General features: G+C 31.8%; 2 protein-coding genes across 4 annotated transcripts; one reads left to right on the top strand and one right to left on the bottom strand.

Annotated features, from left to right (window-relative positions):
• Window positions 1-1,494: 1,494 nt before the first annotated feature.
• Window positions 1,495-14,422, bottom strand: LOC116779261 (chromodomain-helicase-DNA-binding protein 1). 3 transcript variants are annotated; one of them, XM_032673518.2, is made up of 24 exons: window positions 14,022-14,422; window positions 13,068-13,156; window positions 12,632-12,991; window positions 12,367-12,546; window positions 9,493-9,665; window positions 9,009-9,338; window positions 8,688-8,938; window positions 8,497-8,610; window positions 8,246-8,410; window positions 7,885-8,165; window positions 7,456-7,813; window positions 6,984-7,358; window positions 6,646-6,897; window positions 6,400-6,567; window positions 6,194-6,311; window positions 5,578-5,774; window positions 4,894-5,065; window positions 4,654-4,816; window positions 4,146-4,515; window positions 3,828-4,046; window positions 3,455-3,754; window positions 3,157-3,377; window positions 2,586-2,984; window positions 1,495-2,517 (listed from the first exon to the last, which is right to left on the bottom strand). In XM_032673518.2, the coding sequence occupies exons 1-24, from the start codon at window positions 14,028-14,030 to the stop codon at window positions 2,313-2,315; spliced, it is 5,469 nt and encodes a 1,822-aa protein (XP_032529409.2). In that variant the 5' UTR covers window positions 14,031-14,422; the 3' UTR covers window positions 1,495-2,312. The 3 variants fall into 3 exon arrangements, with proteins under 3 accessions (XP_032529409.2, XP_032529411.2, XP_061385504.1); XM_032673520.2 differs by having other exon boundaries at window positions 2,586-2,915; window positions 14,022-14,421; XM_061529520.1 differs by lacking the exons at window positions 12,632-12,991; window positions 13,068-13,156; window positions 14,022-14,422 and having other exon boundaries at window positions 9,009-9,363; window positions 12,367-12,528.
• Window positions 14,423-15,702: 1,280 nt separating this feature from the next.
• Window positions 15,703-17,321, top strand: LOC116779155 (CD2 antigen cytoplasmic tail-binding protein 2 homolog). The gene is made up of 3 exons (XM_061529888.1): window positions 15,703-16,086; window positions 16,279-16,597; window positions 16,753-17,321. Exons 1-3 carry the CDS (start codon window positions 15,901-15,903, stop codon window positions 17,247-17,249), a joined length of 1,002 nt encoding a protein of 333 aa, XP_061385872.1. The 5' UTR covers window positions 15,703-15,900; the 3' UTR covers window positions 17,250-17,321.
• The last annotated feature ends 471 nt before the right edge of the window (window positions 17,322-17,792 follow it).

Raw genomic sequence — 17,792 nt, 5'->3', positions numbered from 1 at the left:
TAAATCTTTGCCCATGTCGGTATCAAAGTCAGTTTATGAATGAACAACTGGGGACGCTTCGTATGTAGTGGGACTACGCAAATTTGTGGTAAGATTACTTATTTATTAAAAACAACTTATTTATACAAATCGACATAATTACTTATTGAACATTGTAACGTTGCCTATTCTCAAGAATTACCATTTTCCACCTCAAATTACTCTATCTGTAGTTTTTTTCACGACGCCATTATATTGACAAATAAACTTCTCATATTGTCCTTAAAAATATTATTTTGCCAATCATATTGATATTTCAGGACAATAGTGTGGTGGAAAATGTTTTGATTTTAAGTGCTGACCATATACTATAAAGTACTGGTCAATGTTCATCACTGCGTAAGTTGAATCGATATTCGATCGCCGTTCACAAAGTCCCCTCATATGGGTTTACCTGTTAATATTTTTAACACTGATGTATCCAGATAAAATACACGTTTTAATTTTTTTAAGTGAATTATCACACTACATATAATTTCCCGTTTTTCATCCAATAAAAACCGTAATATCAAGTGCAGAATTATAAACCAAAACTGTTTACGTTCTGCCTGTATTATGACAATGCCAACTTAGACAAAACATACTCTATTAAGAGAAGGGTGAAGATATGAACATCTTTTTCAACCTAGGTCAAACCTGGGTAAGAGAGAAATGAATAAATGAGAAAAAAGAGTAATTGTCAGGATCCGTCATTTTAAGCTCCCAAAACCTCTATTAGCGAGAAACAGAAACCTCTGTAAGTCTTTTTTCCCTCAAGGACCTCCCTAAGTGAGATTTCTACTTATCCATACCTCTATAAGCGACAGTCAAGATTTATTTATATTTAACATCTGCTATTTTATGACTCGTTCTTAACTTTCCTGGAAGTTCTAACCATTGCTTTTGTATCAATTTGACGACGACGTAACTACCCCTAGAAAACAAACCGACCATGACGTCGTTAAGAATTGTGTGTGTATAGCTGGAAGTGACAGTAAAGGCGAGGCACCGATACCTCATTCCGGACACAGAAATAATCATATCAATGAAGCTAGCTTTAAATGCGTTGGAAACGGTCCATCAGTACTTTGAAAACGCATCGGTTGTTGAGAAACCAATATTCGACAAAATCTAGTAGTTAGAGAAAACATTAAAAAAAAAACAGTAACCCAAACAAAATTGACAGATTTTTCTAGGTGTAAGTAAGTTGTAAATAAAATAATATAACTTAGTGCATGAATTTTAGTTTTTTTTTCGTAAGCATCTTGATATCTACTCTTATAAAGTTGCTGTGAGTTGTTAATGCCGCTTACCTCTAAGAGAGAAACTCGGGTTAGTGAGAAACCTATATAAGCGAGGATGCGATTGTGCTCCCTTGAACTCCCCCTAATCCAGGTGTGACTGTATGTATCGTTTTGTAAATACCTTATTCTGGATCCAGGTAGTCAACTTATTGCTAAATTAAATAAATGGAAGGCAACTTTAATAATATGTTTATTATCATTGTGTACACCATTTAGGTGTTTTCACTCGTATTACACTCAATTGTATGTAACAGAGAATAAGACTTTACATAATATGTATAAAAATAGGACTGTATGAGTCCTACCAGGACTCCAAATGCATGTATAATGAGAAAGGAAATACATATCAACTCTTTCCAGTTCACTGCTAAAATGCAATGACAATTTATGTGCTCTTCAAGCTATACACATTGTTTCGGATTGCACATGATTTCAATATTTATGCATATCTATTAATAGCTTATTTTTGTACAATATCTTAATACAATGAATTACGCATATATAAAATTATAACATACGCATACATTATATTAATATCACCTGTGCCAGTGTCAAATTATTTATCTCGGTTGATGCATATAATAAATAGGAAATTAAGAAATAGTAGATTGAAAGACTATTTATATTTACCGGTAAAATTGGCAACAAAATTGAAACAATATAAAAAAAATAATGTTATTTGTCTAAAATCTGTACATTAACAAATAATCGAATCGGAAATAAATAAATTTTACTATACAGTCTCACTTATAAAACACAGTCATAATATTAATCAATGTCTCAATAGTAATTGATGATGCGCTTCGCTTATCACATAGATAAAAACCACAGCACTATTTGTCACTTACACTTTACAGTTTACAGTATACGGCTAAATCGGTGTCCACGGAAAGAGATCTCTATGGCTATTTACACATTTATAAAAATCTATAACTATATTTACAGAAGGTACTTCTCAGCCGATAATATAAGCCAGCTAGGAGGATATAGCTAGGTTGGAGGCGCACGTCGGTCGTAATCTCTTCGGTAAACCTCGCGCTCATACTCCCGGTCCTCGTACGGGTACTCGGGCTGCGCGTACCCGCGCCAGTCGTCCGAGTAAGCGCGCACCGGCGGGAAACCCATACCGCTGGCCATCGCCGCGCCCTCATAGTAACCACTGTATGGACCTCCCATAGCTGCGTAACCTCCGAACCTATCGATAGAGACATTATAAATCAAAACAGTCAGTAAACAATAAAAAAATATAAGAAAACAAAATACCGTCTCTTGTCGTGTGATCGTGAATTGCGATCGCCTCCGCGATACTGCCGCGGGCCAGGATACGCTGGCGGGGTCCAGCCGGGATGCGCGGCATGTGCGGGATGCGCTGGATGAGCTGCATGCTCGGCGTGCGGGTGGGCCGCATACGGCGGCCTCGCTCGAGGTTGCCCCACGCCTCCACTGTCCCGCCTCGTCCTCGATCGCTCCCTGTCCCGATCTCGTTCCCGGTCCCGGTCTCGCTCCCGCTCCCGGTCGCGGTCCCGATCCCGGTCTCGGTCCCGATCTCGATCCCGATCCCGCTCTCGGTCCCGCTCCGTCCGGCTCCGTTCTCTGTACATCAAATTGTCCCTCTTCACGCTTTCATCCCTATCTCTGCGATCCTTGTGCTTGTGTTTATGTCTGCAGGTAATGAAGAAGCGAGATGGTGATGAACGGGGGAGGTTAGCGATGATATTAGTTACGAACACAAAAGATGTTAGGCAAATGAAATATAAGAAGCGCCTATCTAGTGAATGATCTTAGTGGTGTTATGGATATCCCGGTCACGTGATGATTTCTCAATACTATTTACCTCTCATGACGTTTATTTTCAGTTGGCTCAGGATCACATTCTCCCTCTTCGAGTTTCCTCTTAACTCCCGACACATGAGGTGTTTTCTCATTATTTTTGTCTACTTTTTCCTTCTCGAGTCTAGGCCTTTTATCTCTACGGTCACTATCGTTTTGCTTCACCTCCTTTTTATGAGTTTTGACGTGATTATTTGTACTATTTACATTGTTCTTCAGATTGGACTAAAAACATTCAAATGTTAATAACTAAGATTACGTTAATTAAAGAAAATTCCTTAAATAAAATTAGTCTCGCATACCTTATTTTCTTTGTGTTTACTGTCCTTCTTTCCATCAGTTTTCTTAAGGCCATACTTATACAGTCTGTACAACTGCTTAGCGTCAAAATTGGTAAATTTAGATACAAAATACCAGAGATTACTCCTCCATTCAACTTTCTTTTCTGGGTCTGGATATTCAGATAAACATATATCTATTTGGTTTCCTATTTGTGTGAGGCAAGCCCTTGTTCGCGACAATTGTTCTGTGTCTGACAACGTGTGGTCAGGATTATCTAATGCACGAAGTGCCTTTTTAACCGGTCTCATTTTCTCTTTACACTGTAAAATGAAGAAAACATAAAAATATACTTTTGTTCTTAAAGTCTTAAGGGAATAATTCTTTGATATATACCTCCTCAAATACCGAAGGGTCAAGGTCACCTAGGACTTCTAAAGCTCTGGGTTCATTATTTGCAGTAAAATGCATAGGACCAGCAGGTTTTTTGCGACCTTTAACCTTTTCATTTTTAAGTCGGTCTTTCCCATCCTTCTTTGTGCGTTTTCTATCCTTTTCTTTTCTATCATTTGATGTTTCATCATGGGTTAACACCTCTTCTACTTTGGATTTGTTCTAAAAGTGAAAAAAAAAATTGTTATAAAAATTATAATGTATCAGCTGAAAATATATATATTTTTTTCATTATATAATGAATGTTAAGTTTATTTATACCTTGTCATTTTTATCATTTTTGGCACTTCTTGTTCTTTTGTTTTCTTCGCCAGTACTAACGTCATCATCCACTATATCTTTTGTAACAGGCTCCTTGGCCCCCTTCTTAACTCTTGGTTTTCTCTGTTTTTGTTTTCCATTTTTCTGGTCTAAAAGCTTTTTGATAAGTTTCAACAAATATTCAGCTCTAGACTGTAAATGCTTTGCTTGCGGCTTTTTATCTTCATTTGTAAGTATTTTATCACAGATTTCAAAAGATGAGTCCATCTTTATGGCTTCCCAAGATCCCATCCCATATTGATAAATGCCGGCCAATAGCTTCGAATCATCTTCTACTCCCCATTCGATATCAAAATTAGCTGGTCTTGTCCTAAAATCGATATAAGTAATTCATATTATGAAGGGAACAAAAATATTAATTTAAAAATTAAGTTATTTTTTAAACTTATTTTATACACTATAATAATAACTTACTATATAAAATAAAAACACAAGGTGTCAGTTTTACCTGAAATCCAACTGCCATTTGAGCCTCTCTTCCTTGGTTTGTGGCAAGAATTCATCTAATGGTGCAAGTTCATCCTGGCAGGCAGCCATTGTTTTAGCATTTACAGGAACTCCTCCAAGTTTAAAAGTCTTTCTTGCATTTTTACGACCATCACTTTGTTCATCTAAAATATAATAGATTTATTAAATACATGAAACATAGGTCAGTCATCTATATCTATGTATTGATTGAGTAACATACTAGGTGCATCAGCCGTATTATTTAATACAGCTTTACATCTTTCTTGAAGAATTTCTCCTAACTTTTTCAGGTCTGCTAGTGGTTTTTCCTGCAGCTCAGCATCACATGCAATGCTGTCTAGATGTTTCAAGGGAGCTGAGAATTTCTTGTAACTTTTGACGAATCTTCTTATCTGTAATGACATTTTTTTTATATAATAAATTCATTTGCAAAAATACAACTCATAAAATATTGTTAAATTGATAGTGATTAATAAAAAGGAAGTGTAAAACTATGATAAATATGTTTCCTAAATAATATCGTAAATATATAGATATGATTCTAAAAAATGCAATTATACAAATTCAATAAAAATATAAGTGGCATCAACAAATTTTGAAAATTAACTTAAAATAATATTATAAACAGACAACTAAAGTAAGAAAAGTACTTAACATCTAAAAAGGCCATACAGATAATCTCAAAAATCATCATAACTATAGTAACCATATAATTAATTAAATAATTATTATTATCTGTTATTAATAATGTACTCTATTAGGCTGTACAGAAATGTGTTGATCACAAATCACAGCAGTGTCGAATGTATTGGCAGTCCAGTCTATCATGTTTAGATATCGTTGAGGCTCGCACGCTTAGTACTAAGCACGTATAACTGATCCGTAATATAATAAACATGATCACCTCCTGATCAGTGAATCCTTTGATCTTTTCTCTGTGCGAGGCTGGTGGCCGTCCCCGTTTCCGAGGTCGGTCGTCATCGGCGCTGGCGTCTCCGTCTCCGTCCGAGGCTTCGCTGTCGTCACCGTCACCGTCACCGTCCCCCGCCTCCCCTCCGTCACCCGCATCACCTCCGCTACGACCGCGACGCTTACGACCACCTGAGATTAGCATTATTATATTCAAAATGTAATTTTGATACTCAAATTAATATTAGAAAATATGGAATTAAAATTTCAGTGACACATTAGTGTTGTAAAAAGCAAATGGATCGCAATATTACGGAGGTTTCAGGTTCGAATCCAGCAATGAATTTTCAGTTATAATTTCTATTCTAAATTTAAATTTATATGATTTTGAATTCTCAGAGTAATTTATAGACCTTATACAATTTGTTTCTTTATACATGAATAAAGATATATTATTTTCATACTAATGGAACAAAAATTTAACCTTTTGTTTTAATTGTATGTAATAGTAGCAAGCTTGTATTTCTGAACATTTTCACCAGCAAATATGTTGGAGAAGCCCACAAATACGTTTTGTTATGTTTAGAAAAATATTAAAGAATAATGCTTACCACTATCAGCATTATTCTGATTATTTTTTCTTCTGGGTGGTAAGTACAAGTCTTCCATTTCTTTATTTTTCTCTTGCTCTGCTATAGTTTTTCTAACATTTTCTGGTATAATGTCATCCTAGAAGAATTGTACATGATTAATTTATTTCATTTCATACGATACAAACAAAATTCACTTATTTCATTTTATAAAATATAAGAAGTACCCAATCTTTTGCTTCTTCATCTCCTCCTTCTTTTTTGACCTCCATAACCGCCTTGTCTTCGTCAAAAGCAAAACTCGCCACTTTAAATGCAGAAAGCAGTTCATCGCCTGCCATTGAAGGCCCTTCGTCCCTTGTCTCTGCTCTTTGCAGGATTTCATCTATATCACACTATAGAAAAAAAATCATTTTTAATGGTATACAAGCTAATAAATTCAATAAACTGTTCTATATATTATAATTACTTACTACAGGGTCTTCATCATTTTCATCGTCATCTTTAAACAATTCCTCTGCTCCAAATTTAAGAATAGCATTCAAGTCTTCTTTATTAAACGGATTATTTGCGCTGGTTCCGGTGGCGTCCCGTTTATTTAAGACTGTCCTCCCTGTTGTATCCATTCTTTGAATTACAAGATGGTCAAGTACCATTTTTCTTTTAGCCCTTTCAACAATATCTTCCTCTACGGACCTGGCAGTTACTAACCGATAAATATTGACCTACGGTTGCAAAATTACGAAATTAGTCTTAAATAGATTTCAAATTAATTAAATATGCACCATCAGTTCAGGATTTTAATTTCGACCTGATTTTTTTGCCCAATACGATGAGCGCGAGCCTGAGCTTGGAGATCGTTTTGTGGATTCCAGTCAGAGTCAAAAATTATCACAGTGTCAGCTGTAGCCAAATTAATTCCTAATCCTCCGGCACGTGTTGATAGTAAAAAACAAAAATCTTGAGATCCTTCAGCATTGAAATGATCAAGAGCCTGCTTCCTGATTTCCCCCTTTATGCTTCCATCAAGACGTTGAAAAGGAAAATGTCTCCGTTGCAAGTATTCAGCTAAAATATCCAACATTCTAACCATTTGAGAAAATATAAGCACTCTATGACCTGTTTCTTTAAGCCTGCACAATAATTTATCTAAAAGAAGTAGCTTGCCCGAGCCTCTTAACAGTTTCTGAAAATAATTATACATTGCATATATTAATAATACAGAATATAAAGGTATTTTAAAAAACATATCTTTTTAATTATAGGGATTATAGTGATTATACCTCAACAGCATCTGTAGTGGCAAGAGATGCTCTTGATTCAAAATCTTCAGGTTTGGTTAGAAGTGCATGATTACAGCACTTTTTTAGTTCTATTACAATATTGATAAATGTATTAATTGAGCCCTTCACACCCTTCCTTAGTGCACTGTAATTCTTTGTCAATATCCACTTGTAATATTGTTTTTGTATTGAAGTCATCTCTACACGCAAAATTTGTTCCACTTTAGCAGGTAACGATTTCTCTACATCTTTTTTCTGCCTTCTTAAAATGAAAGGCTCTAGCTGTTTGTGGAGCTTCTCATATCCCTTAGTGGCAGCATCCTCATGATCTTTTTCAAATTCCTCCCAGGTTTCAAACCTACATCAAAAATATAAACTTATGAAAAATCTTAAAATAAATTTAAATTCTTATTTAATCAAAATACTTACTTGTATGGCATTATAAAATGAAGCAGTGCCCACAATTCTTTTAGTGAGTTTTGCAAAGGTGTACCAGTAACTAATAACCTATGATTTGTTTCAAATTCCTTAAGGGCTTTATAAAGCAGAGAATCATCATTTTTCAATCTATGTGCTTCATCCACTAATAAACAGGCCCAACTAAATGATCTAAGAAATTGTCTATCTTTCAATAATATCTCATAGGTAGTTAAAATGGCATTAAATTTTAGTCTCTTTGAACTGGCAAAGCTCCATTCAAACTGTCTGATCTGAAAAGAATTATAAAATTGTTAGGATTTTAAAAGGCGAATTAACCTATTGCATTAAATCTAATTATTTTCCCACTCACAATATCCCTGCTTGTAACATCACCAATGTATGTAACTACATTAATATCCGGCGCCCACTGCGCAAACTCTCTCTGCCAGGCAGTCATAGTACTTAAGGGCACAACACAAAGAAATGGTCCATATAGTTGTTGAGATTTAAAAAGATAATATAAAAAACAAATTGTCTGAAAAGTAAACATAAAACAGAATAAGAAAAATTAAAAACATTAAAATTTCAATTATATAAAATTTTATGAATAAAATTATTTACTTGTATAGTTTTTCCTAAACCCATCTCATCAGCTAAAATAACAGAATTGTCTTTACACCAGGAATGTATTAGCCAATTTAATCCATCCATTTGATAATCCCTTAACACATATGTCTGGAAAGAAAAACAAATATGAAAAGATTATACTAAGTAGGTCACACAGATCATTGATTTTTTAAAATAATAATTACCTGATCTTTACCCATATACTCTGGTTGTTCTTTAACTTGATGAAATTTTGGACGTCTTTTTAAAACAGGGCAATGCCTTGACGGTGTTGTCTTAGCAGCTTCCCTACTTTTAAAATTCTCAGCTTTCTCAGGCCACCTTTTTTCAATAAGAGATGAATCTTCCCAGGTTGCATCGGCATATGGTAGAGATTCCCATTTACAGAAATATTCATGAGCAGTTCCACCTCCTTCTAATTCTCTTGTTTGTTCAGCTATAAAAATATTATATGTTATAGATAAAATAAATATATTAGAGGTAATATTACATAGTTGTTCAAATACCTATAATCCTTTCAACATTGTTGTATGTTTTGACTAATTCCTGCTGCAGTTCAGACTGACATTCATAATAGTCTATATCTTCAGGACCAGCTTGCTGCCTCCACCATGACAGATCAGCCTCCTTCTTTATATAATTCTCTAATTTCTTAAGTCCCTTAACTTTTTGTTCATTAAGACTTTTCTCGGACTCCCATGTGTTATGTATATGCGACCATCCTTTCCATTTAATCAGGTACTGTGGTTCAGTCGAATCTTCATCATCAGGATTACAATCCTCATTAGGATCACCGTTTTCCTCTATATAGTAAACTGTAGTCACATTTCCAGTGACTGTATAATGATAAGAAGACATTAGCTAAAATTTAATATCATGTGGCACACCAATTAAAACATAAATTTTCGAAAAGTACACTTCTGATAACTTAAATGTTTTTATCATTTATTTAAATAATATATAAATAATACATTGGTGTTGTCAATTTACCTCCTTTCTTCCCTCGTCTATGGCCAAGAACCCTTTCAATAGTCTCACTATGGTCTTCTGGTTCAGGCTCCGGTTCAGCTTCAGCATCTCCACAGAGGTCGGAAGAGTCTGTTTGTTCATCACTGGCTTCTTTGTAACTAACAGCAGCACCTGTTCGTCGAGTAGCCGTCCGACTAAAGCAATAATTGGAACAAAATAAATTTACATCCTTTTAATAAAAAATATACAATATTTTTACACGCAATTAAATACCCAAAACTAAAATATCTTAAAAAGTTAATAAGAGATTAACTTAAAAAGAACATTTGCCGATTATTATTGTACGTCTTAAATATTAAATACGATAAATATTTAAGTATAAAGAAAATTAATCTGAATAATTACAATAAGTGAAATAAATAAGCAGTTAAATGATATGACGCGTTCGCGGCCTTATGTGTTACTACTTACTAGCCCTGCGTTCGATAATCTTAATATTGCTATCTCGCTCTATTTAAACGTCATCAACAAAGGTTACGTATTTGTCATTAAAATAAATTATTATGTTTTATTTTTAAACGAAAAAGGTAGAACACTTAATTGATATGGCTTATTGATTTGTTATAACTTTTCAGAAAACATGTGCATCATGCATGTTCTATGAAATATACCATGCCACGAGTCCGAAAAAAAATTATATTGAGAAAAAAAGCAGATTATTAAACTTTTATTTTTGATTTTAAAAAGATGAATATTTAACCAAAATATTGTAAGCAAAAAAATAAGTGAACCCGAAAATATAAACATTAAAAATGATTACACTGAAAAAAAAAAGAGAATTATTTTTTGGACTGTTAATTAAAATAAAAATTTCTAAAACATATACTATTATGTAATCAAATAAGAAAAGATATATCAAAGTTGTATAACAAATAATTTAATAAGGAGACATTGAACATAGCTTCTCATGTAACTCAAACAATTTTAAAAATACATGATTAATGCAAAGTAGATATATATTTTTATGTATAGTGTCATTTGTATGTTATACATCTGTGTTAGATTTTTTACATATTTTATGAAAATAATAAATCATAAATTAAACTAGGTTTGCTGGGTAATAAAGACAATATGATATATTAAAATATCAAACTGAAATAAATTAAATAATTATGAGTTACATAATAATTAATAAATATATCCTTTTGAAAAATTGGTAATGTTGGAATATATAAAGAATGGAATAAAACCGATCTTTTTATTGTTAACTTTGACAGGGATTGCAAAATTGCACTTTGGTAGTGGGGATGAGTAGTAGATATGCTCCAAAATTTATCATTATAAAGTGTTTCAAGGGTTCAAAGTGATTATTTAATAAAAACGTGCATGAGAATCCTAGAGTAAACCTATTTCCATTAAAATATATGTATATCCCTTACATATATAATATTTCTGATACATAATAGCAAAAATCCACTTTTGCTGCATCAAAGTCTTAGCATATGTCAAAAATTTTTATCACAGTGGACATTAAAGCAAATGTTATGATGATTTCAACATATGTAAATTTCTAACACTCCACAGATTTACCAATTGGTAAATACTGACCCAATTCATTACCTGTAACAACTTTGTAAGACTATCAAAGTAGAAAACTATCATCCATCACATCATATTAGTCAGTGATCCAGGACAAGTCAAATATATTTGCAGGAAAACTTATCAGAGGTGACATTGCTTGGCTAACCAGGAGTCCAAATCCCATATCACAATTACACTTCATAGTACAAAAAAAAATTGTGATAACAAATTTAATATTAAACTTTGTTGTCTATGCGAAACTTACGTTTATGTGTCGAAGAGAGCATGAAAGTTTTTCTAACATTTACTGCAAAAAAGTTTTTTTTAAATAAACGATTTGCCATTGGCTTTTACAATATCAATCCAGAAAATGTCCATTAAGGTAAATATGATATATGAATATGCAGTAGCTTTAGGCCGAAGGTTAGGCATTAAGTCAAGGTCACCTGTTTGTTATATTTTTATTTTAGAAAATTTGATCATTCAGTACTTTAAAGTAGACACTCCTAGACCACTTTGCTTGAGCATATCTATAAAGCGACTGAATCATACCTATGAGTATATATATATATCATATTTGGAAGTAACAATATTATACACAAAGAAATACATACACTTAATAAAATTCATTGATGTTACTAAAAAACTACATTTTAAATATAACAAGTCCATATAAATAACAGATGTTATCCTTACAAATAGCAAATTTTTACAATAAGTTGACAGTCAATAAAAAAAACTAATCACAGGAAAGTGGAATATGAACATTCATATATGAATATGAGTATGAATATATATATGTATTCCCCTATTACCTATATATCTATTAACTATATAATAACTTTTTCTTTTTGAACAGCTCCAAGCTAGGACACTATTCTATTATCTAACTATTTTTTTTTGACAGTTGTTAGAACATTGTTCAGTTTGCAAGAACGAGTATGTTAGGCCAAAACGTTTAACACTCTACAAACCCCTTTGAAAAGTCCTTTTTGGAAAGAGTTTCAAACTCATTCCTAAGAATTGTAAAATCATACCCAAATATCACCTTCAGATAAAATTGTGATTATGCTTGTGCATTTGAACATTATTTGCCCAAGAATATTTTTTTGTTAATATCTATCAAATTAACCTTCACCAATCACACTGTTACCTTGTGTTTATTTTTATATACTACAGTCAGTTTTTATTTCATGAGACAGAGATATGACTGGATATTGAATAAAATATTTAATTTTATAAAACCTTTACTATTAATAGACAAATAAAAGGGAAGGAGGTGGTAAAGAGAATAAATGTAACATTCAATATTACCTTTTGGTATCTTCATCAGATGCTTCTGAACTTTCTTCTTCGTCACTTGTAAACCTTCTTCTCCTTGTGGGTTTCTTTTTTCTGAGAGGAACACTTCTTTGGCCCGGACGCTTAGATGGCGGAGGTGGAGAACCCTTCATATCACTATCACTATCTGATGTATCTGAATTCCATGAGTCACTAAAAATATGAGATTATTATAATGCTATAATCATCAAATTTAAATTACAGATATAAAAAGAAATATTAGAATCTAAGAAACTACCTTCTTTTCCTACTTTTTCTACTGTGGCTTTGACCTTTATCACTTGAATCACTATCAGCTACCTTAAGTCTGTCTGGCTCTTTCCTTGACCTGGCTGATCTCCGAATACCATAAATATCAGGGTTATCTTCCCAAAGATCTGATTTAACTTTTCCATGATTGTTTCTTGACTTACGCTTTGTAATAGAATCATCGGAGGAGTCTTTGTCAGAGTGACGATCAGACTTTGAAGAATTAGCATTACTGTGCTTTGGAGATCCCTTGGTATCATCACTTAAGTGTGAACGATCCCCATTTGAAGATTTTTCAGAACCAGACCTGCCTCCGGAGCCAGAACCAGAAGAACTAGACCCACTGTCACTGTTGAATGAAATTATATAATAATATCCATACAGATTTTTAAAATTGCTACATTTTTTTAAGTTTGAAGAACCACCTGTCACTTCCCGAACCTGACCCACTTGAATCACTTTTGCCTCCCTTCTCACTAATAGATTCACTTCCAGATTCAGCCATAGAACCAGCCTGAAAAATATAGAACATGTAATATTGATAAATTTGGTCTTCCTCACAGCCTATTGTTAAAGTACAAATTGAAAGCTTTGAAAATTGGGCTAAACAATTGGTAAATATTTATGGCACCACCTAAAGGAGTAAAAATGTAAAATATGATGGTATTAATACAAAAAGATTGAACAATTTAGAGATATATCAGAAAGAAGACACTAATATCAAGACCGCACCAAATTAAATAAAGCGAGTATTTTATACCAAAAGGCACAAAAAAATACCAAAAAAATATAAAAAAGCCAAATGGGTTACAATACTTTGAAAAGATGATAAAATTTTCAAAAAATAATATACCAAACAACAAAACCTTCGATAAAGGTTCTTAAAAATTGTATATATTTTTTTTTTTTGAAAAATACAACCAAAATTGGTTAAGTACAAGGTTTACCACCACAGCATGTAAATGCCCATTGCAAAGCAAAATTGATAAAATATTTAAAATAAATTATGAGAACATAACCTCAAAGCATCATACTACATAAACATTGCTGAAGAAGACCAATTTTCAAAGGCAAATTGCTAAAATGGGTCCATTTCCAAAATAAGTTTCCTTGGTCTCTATTGAAAGATTACGTAACAAAGAAACAATAAAAACGTTTTTTTTCGTGGAACAATCACATTTTCATACATAAAAAAGCCAAAATATATTGTAAACAATCATAGAAAACGATTTATTCACTATTACGTCTTAAAAAAACTCTTCATCTTAAGGCCACACCCAGCACTTCTAGAACATTCTCTTATTAAACAAAACCCGAAATATTAAAAGAAGTATCATATACACAAAAACAATATTCAAAATAGCTTTAAAAACACTTACCAAGTGCATTTTGAAGATATTTCAATGAATACACTGTATTTTTTACAATTGCAACTTGAAAACAGTTAAACGCGGTTAATTCATTTCATAAATATATATTAATAAACTTATTAAAACATTTTTTTGAATTGTTTTAAGATTTGCCAATAAAATTGAAAATTATAATTTGCAGTAAAATCTTGTCAAGCGACGCCATTTTGTCGTCGCATGAATTCTGGTGACGACGGAAATGAAAATCAGTATTTTCCCTATATAACTTTGGCAAATATAAGGTAAACAGAGATAACAATCACTAAAAAAATTAAAAATGAAACTTTAGAGTCGTCAGAATTACACCGTTCTATACTGAAATCGATTTGAGCACCGCGCACTACCAGCGAAACTCGAAAGCTACAGCCATATTGCCACTGCCAAAGCCCTGACACGAAATTTTACAAAAAAATATGTTTGAATGTGGCCAGCTTTTAAAAATACCTACGCCATTTCCGTTTTGGTTAACTTTATATTTAATTTAAGTTTTACATATCAATTATTTAATTTTGCTAAACAGTTCCTAAGAGGTCACAAATTTTAGAAAATAATAACAAGTGAAAATTATAGTTAATACTTTTTTAAATATTTATATCTATGTTAATTTTATAAATTATAGGAAGTAAATTTGTTTTGGCAATATTTTTTTAGAATATACATAAAACAATAAAAAGTTATTATTTATTCAAAATAACTTGTTAATGGAGGTTTTTTAAGTATATTGAAATAAAATCTTTAAACAGCAATAATACAAAAACAAACACAATAAATATTCAAATCAATAATAAAAATAAAAGTTTGGCTTTATTTTATGAAATTACGATGTACGAAATGATAATTATGTGATGGTTAAAATCATGTTTTAATATGAACTTTATAACGTTCAAATGTTAGAAATAAAGGGAAACGATTTAAAAAAAAATATTGTATAATGCATATTCGAGTATATAACAATAATCCACACAACACAAGTGTGTTAAAAACTGAATGTAGTGATTATAATAAGCCCTATTCAAAACACAAAAATACAACACCTAAATGACAGAGAACCTGTACTAATGACTAACAATGTATATAAACTATAAGGTCAGCTAAAACAAGCGTCTTTACCTGTATTTTAAATGAGAGGCCGCTTGTAATACAACTTATGATAAATATATGAAAAATGGAGCCTGTGTAGCAAAGGATTCACTATAAAATAAATGTGTTTTGTAAAACCCAAAAAATGTTTAAAGATATTGAAAACCACACCACGAAATTTTGAAACCAAGATAATGTTATAATATTAATAAATATACATAGATATAATATAATAAAATTTGCAATGACTAAAATAATATTATAATATATAATTAATTATAAAAAATATACATATTATATATCGATAAATACTTTAATTTATTTGCGATTCATATCATTTACCATAACATAGGATTAAAATGGGACAATATTTATTTACAGAATTATATAATAAAAAAATGAAAACAGAATGAAAATAAGTAAGATTACAAAACAAAATTTCCTTTCACAGAGACATTAATTTATATTAAAACAATAATAGTATTAAACTTTAACATTCAAAAACTTAAGAACATTTCTTTTTTGATTTTTACTTTCAAGCGACTGTCAAGATTTAATTGACATGTCCGTATGTCCTTTGTAGTTAGAATTTTTGTGCGTCGGGTATTAATTTTGTATTGTATGCATAGGGAATAAAACATTTCCCTTTCTCATCAAATTTTACTATTAAAGGGATAAAATTACGTTCATATTAATATTATAAGATAAAAATGAATTAGTTGTTGTGATAGGAACTTTAAATCCCTTATATTCATTAAAAAAAATTATAATGTCCAAACGAGTAGCATCAGTCGCATTTAATGAAAATGTTGATAGGAAAGTTGTTAAAGATGGAAAGAAGCATTCCTTGGATTCCGACGAGGAGGATAGTGGTGCCGAGGATGAAAAACGTAATGTGTTAAACGCTGATGATATAGAAGGCGAAGAAGATGGCGCAGGCGGCATGGAAGGTGAAGTGAGTAAACTTTTCTTGTGATTTGTGTTGCGATAATGTTGCTTCATACAAGTAGTTGTTATTTTGTTATAAATTACAACCACTAAAGATATCCAGAATTATATTAGTCGATTATATTATGGTAGATATTTTTTAACAACACTAAATTTACCTGTCTTGATTTTTAATCAAATCGTGATTATATTATTTCAGATAACAATAACACCATTCAATATGAAGGAGGAATTGGAAGAAGGTCATTTTGACACCCAAGGTCATTATCATTGGAAAAAAGAAAAGGAAATTAGGGATAGTTGGCTGGATAATATTGATTGGGTAAAGGTAAAAGATCGACCTGACAATAAATATAAGATACATAAACCAGAAGGTGAAATGAGTGTGCTAGATGATACAGATTCCGATTCAGAAGAAGAAAAGGAAATGGAAAAGTTTGATTTAATAAGAAATTACAAAGAAATTGTAAGTCATATGAAACCAAAGGAGACAATTGCTAAAACATTACAGCGCATAGGTTAGTGTTATATTTGTTAAAGTATTAAGTTTTTTAAACTAATGACACTTGTATAAAAGCTAGTATTTAGTTATAGGTTCATAATTTTGTTCTAAGGCTTTTATATTAATGTCATATGATACAAAAATAGTTATAATATGCATATTTTATTGTAGGAGCAAATTCTAAAATGTCCAGCGCTGAGAGGTGGAAGAGAAAAAAAGCTGGAACTCTTGATGAAGGAAGTCAAGTTGTAACCCGAATAACCGAGTTGGCAAATCAAATTCTTACTAAAACTGGTAATATGGATATATATCAGGAAACATTTGAAAAAATAAATAATGTTATATCAAAGGATAACAAAGCAAAAGGGGACTCGGAATTGGACATGTATGCTGATGACTTTGATGTAAAGGAGAAAACTAGTATGGACACAAAGAAAACGGAAGAGGAACATGTTGAAAACGAAAGTCCGGAAAGTTCCAATGAAGTGAAATGGGAATTTAAATGGTCACAAGACAATAATGCAGAGATCTCTGGACCGCATTCCACGGAACAAATGCAAAAGTGGTCTACAGATGGCCATTTCAAAACTGGAGTTTGGGTTCGGAAATATGGTGAAGACACACAATTTTATAGTTCTAGTAGAATTGATTTTGAATTATATCTATAATTTAAGTGTTATGTCTGTCATTAATAACTTCTACTATTGTAATTCATAAGAAATACAAAAAAGTGTTCCCAAGTCTGGATTTTTCTTTTGAACCTTTTCTAAATATATGTTGTTTCTAAATACTTTTTTTTAACACAAAACAATAATGAATGTTAACTATGTAATAATTACCGACTAAATAATATTAACAAATAATATTTATACATATAGCCCTCATTATACTATAGAATGCTATGAGCTTACAGTAAGTTTAAATTTATTCAACACTTCGTAAAAAAATAAATGAAGGTTATGGTAAAAATTTCGAAAAATAAAAGAAATATTATAAATAAGTGAAGATCTTAGCAAAATAGATATATAGCAGTTAGTTTTATACGGCCGAAATACATTGCCGTGCTCTGTCATATTGATACAAAAATCATTTTTCATCTGTAGAATCATATTAATAGTTACTGAAATATATTATTGTTTCCAAATTCCAATACCTTCAAATGTTAATAAAAGTGTAGTTAGTAACACATACATGTGTTACCAACCTAATTT

The sequence above is a fragment of the Danaus plexippus genome, chromosome 6, assembly GCF_018135715.1.
Source record: "Danaus plexippus chromosome 6, MEX_DaPlex, whole genome shotgun sequence".
Classification (NCBI taxonomy): domain Eukaryota; kingdom Metazoa; phylum Arthropoda; class Insecta; order Lepidoptera; family Nymphalidae; genus Danaus; species Danaus plexippus.
This window is presented reverse-complemented; position numbering and strand designations above follow the sequence as displayed.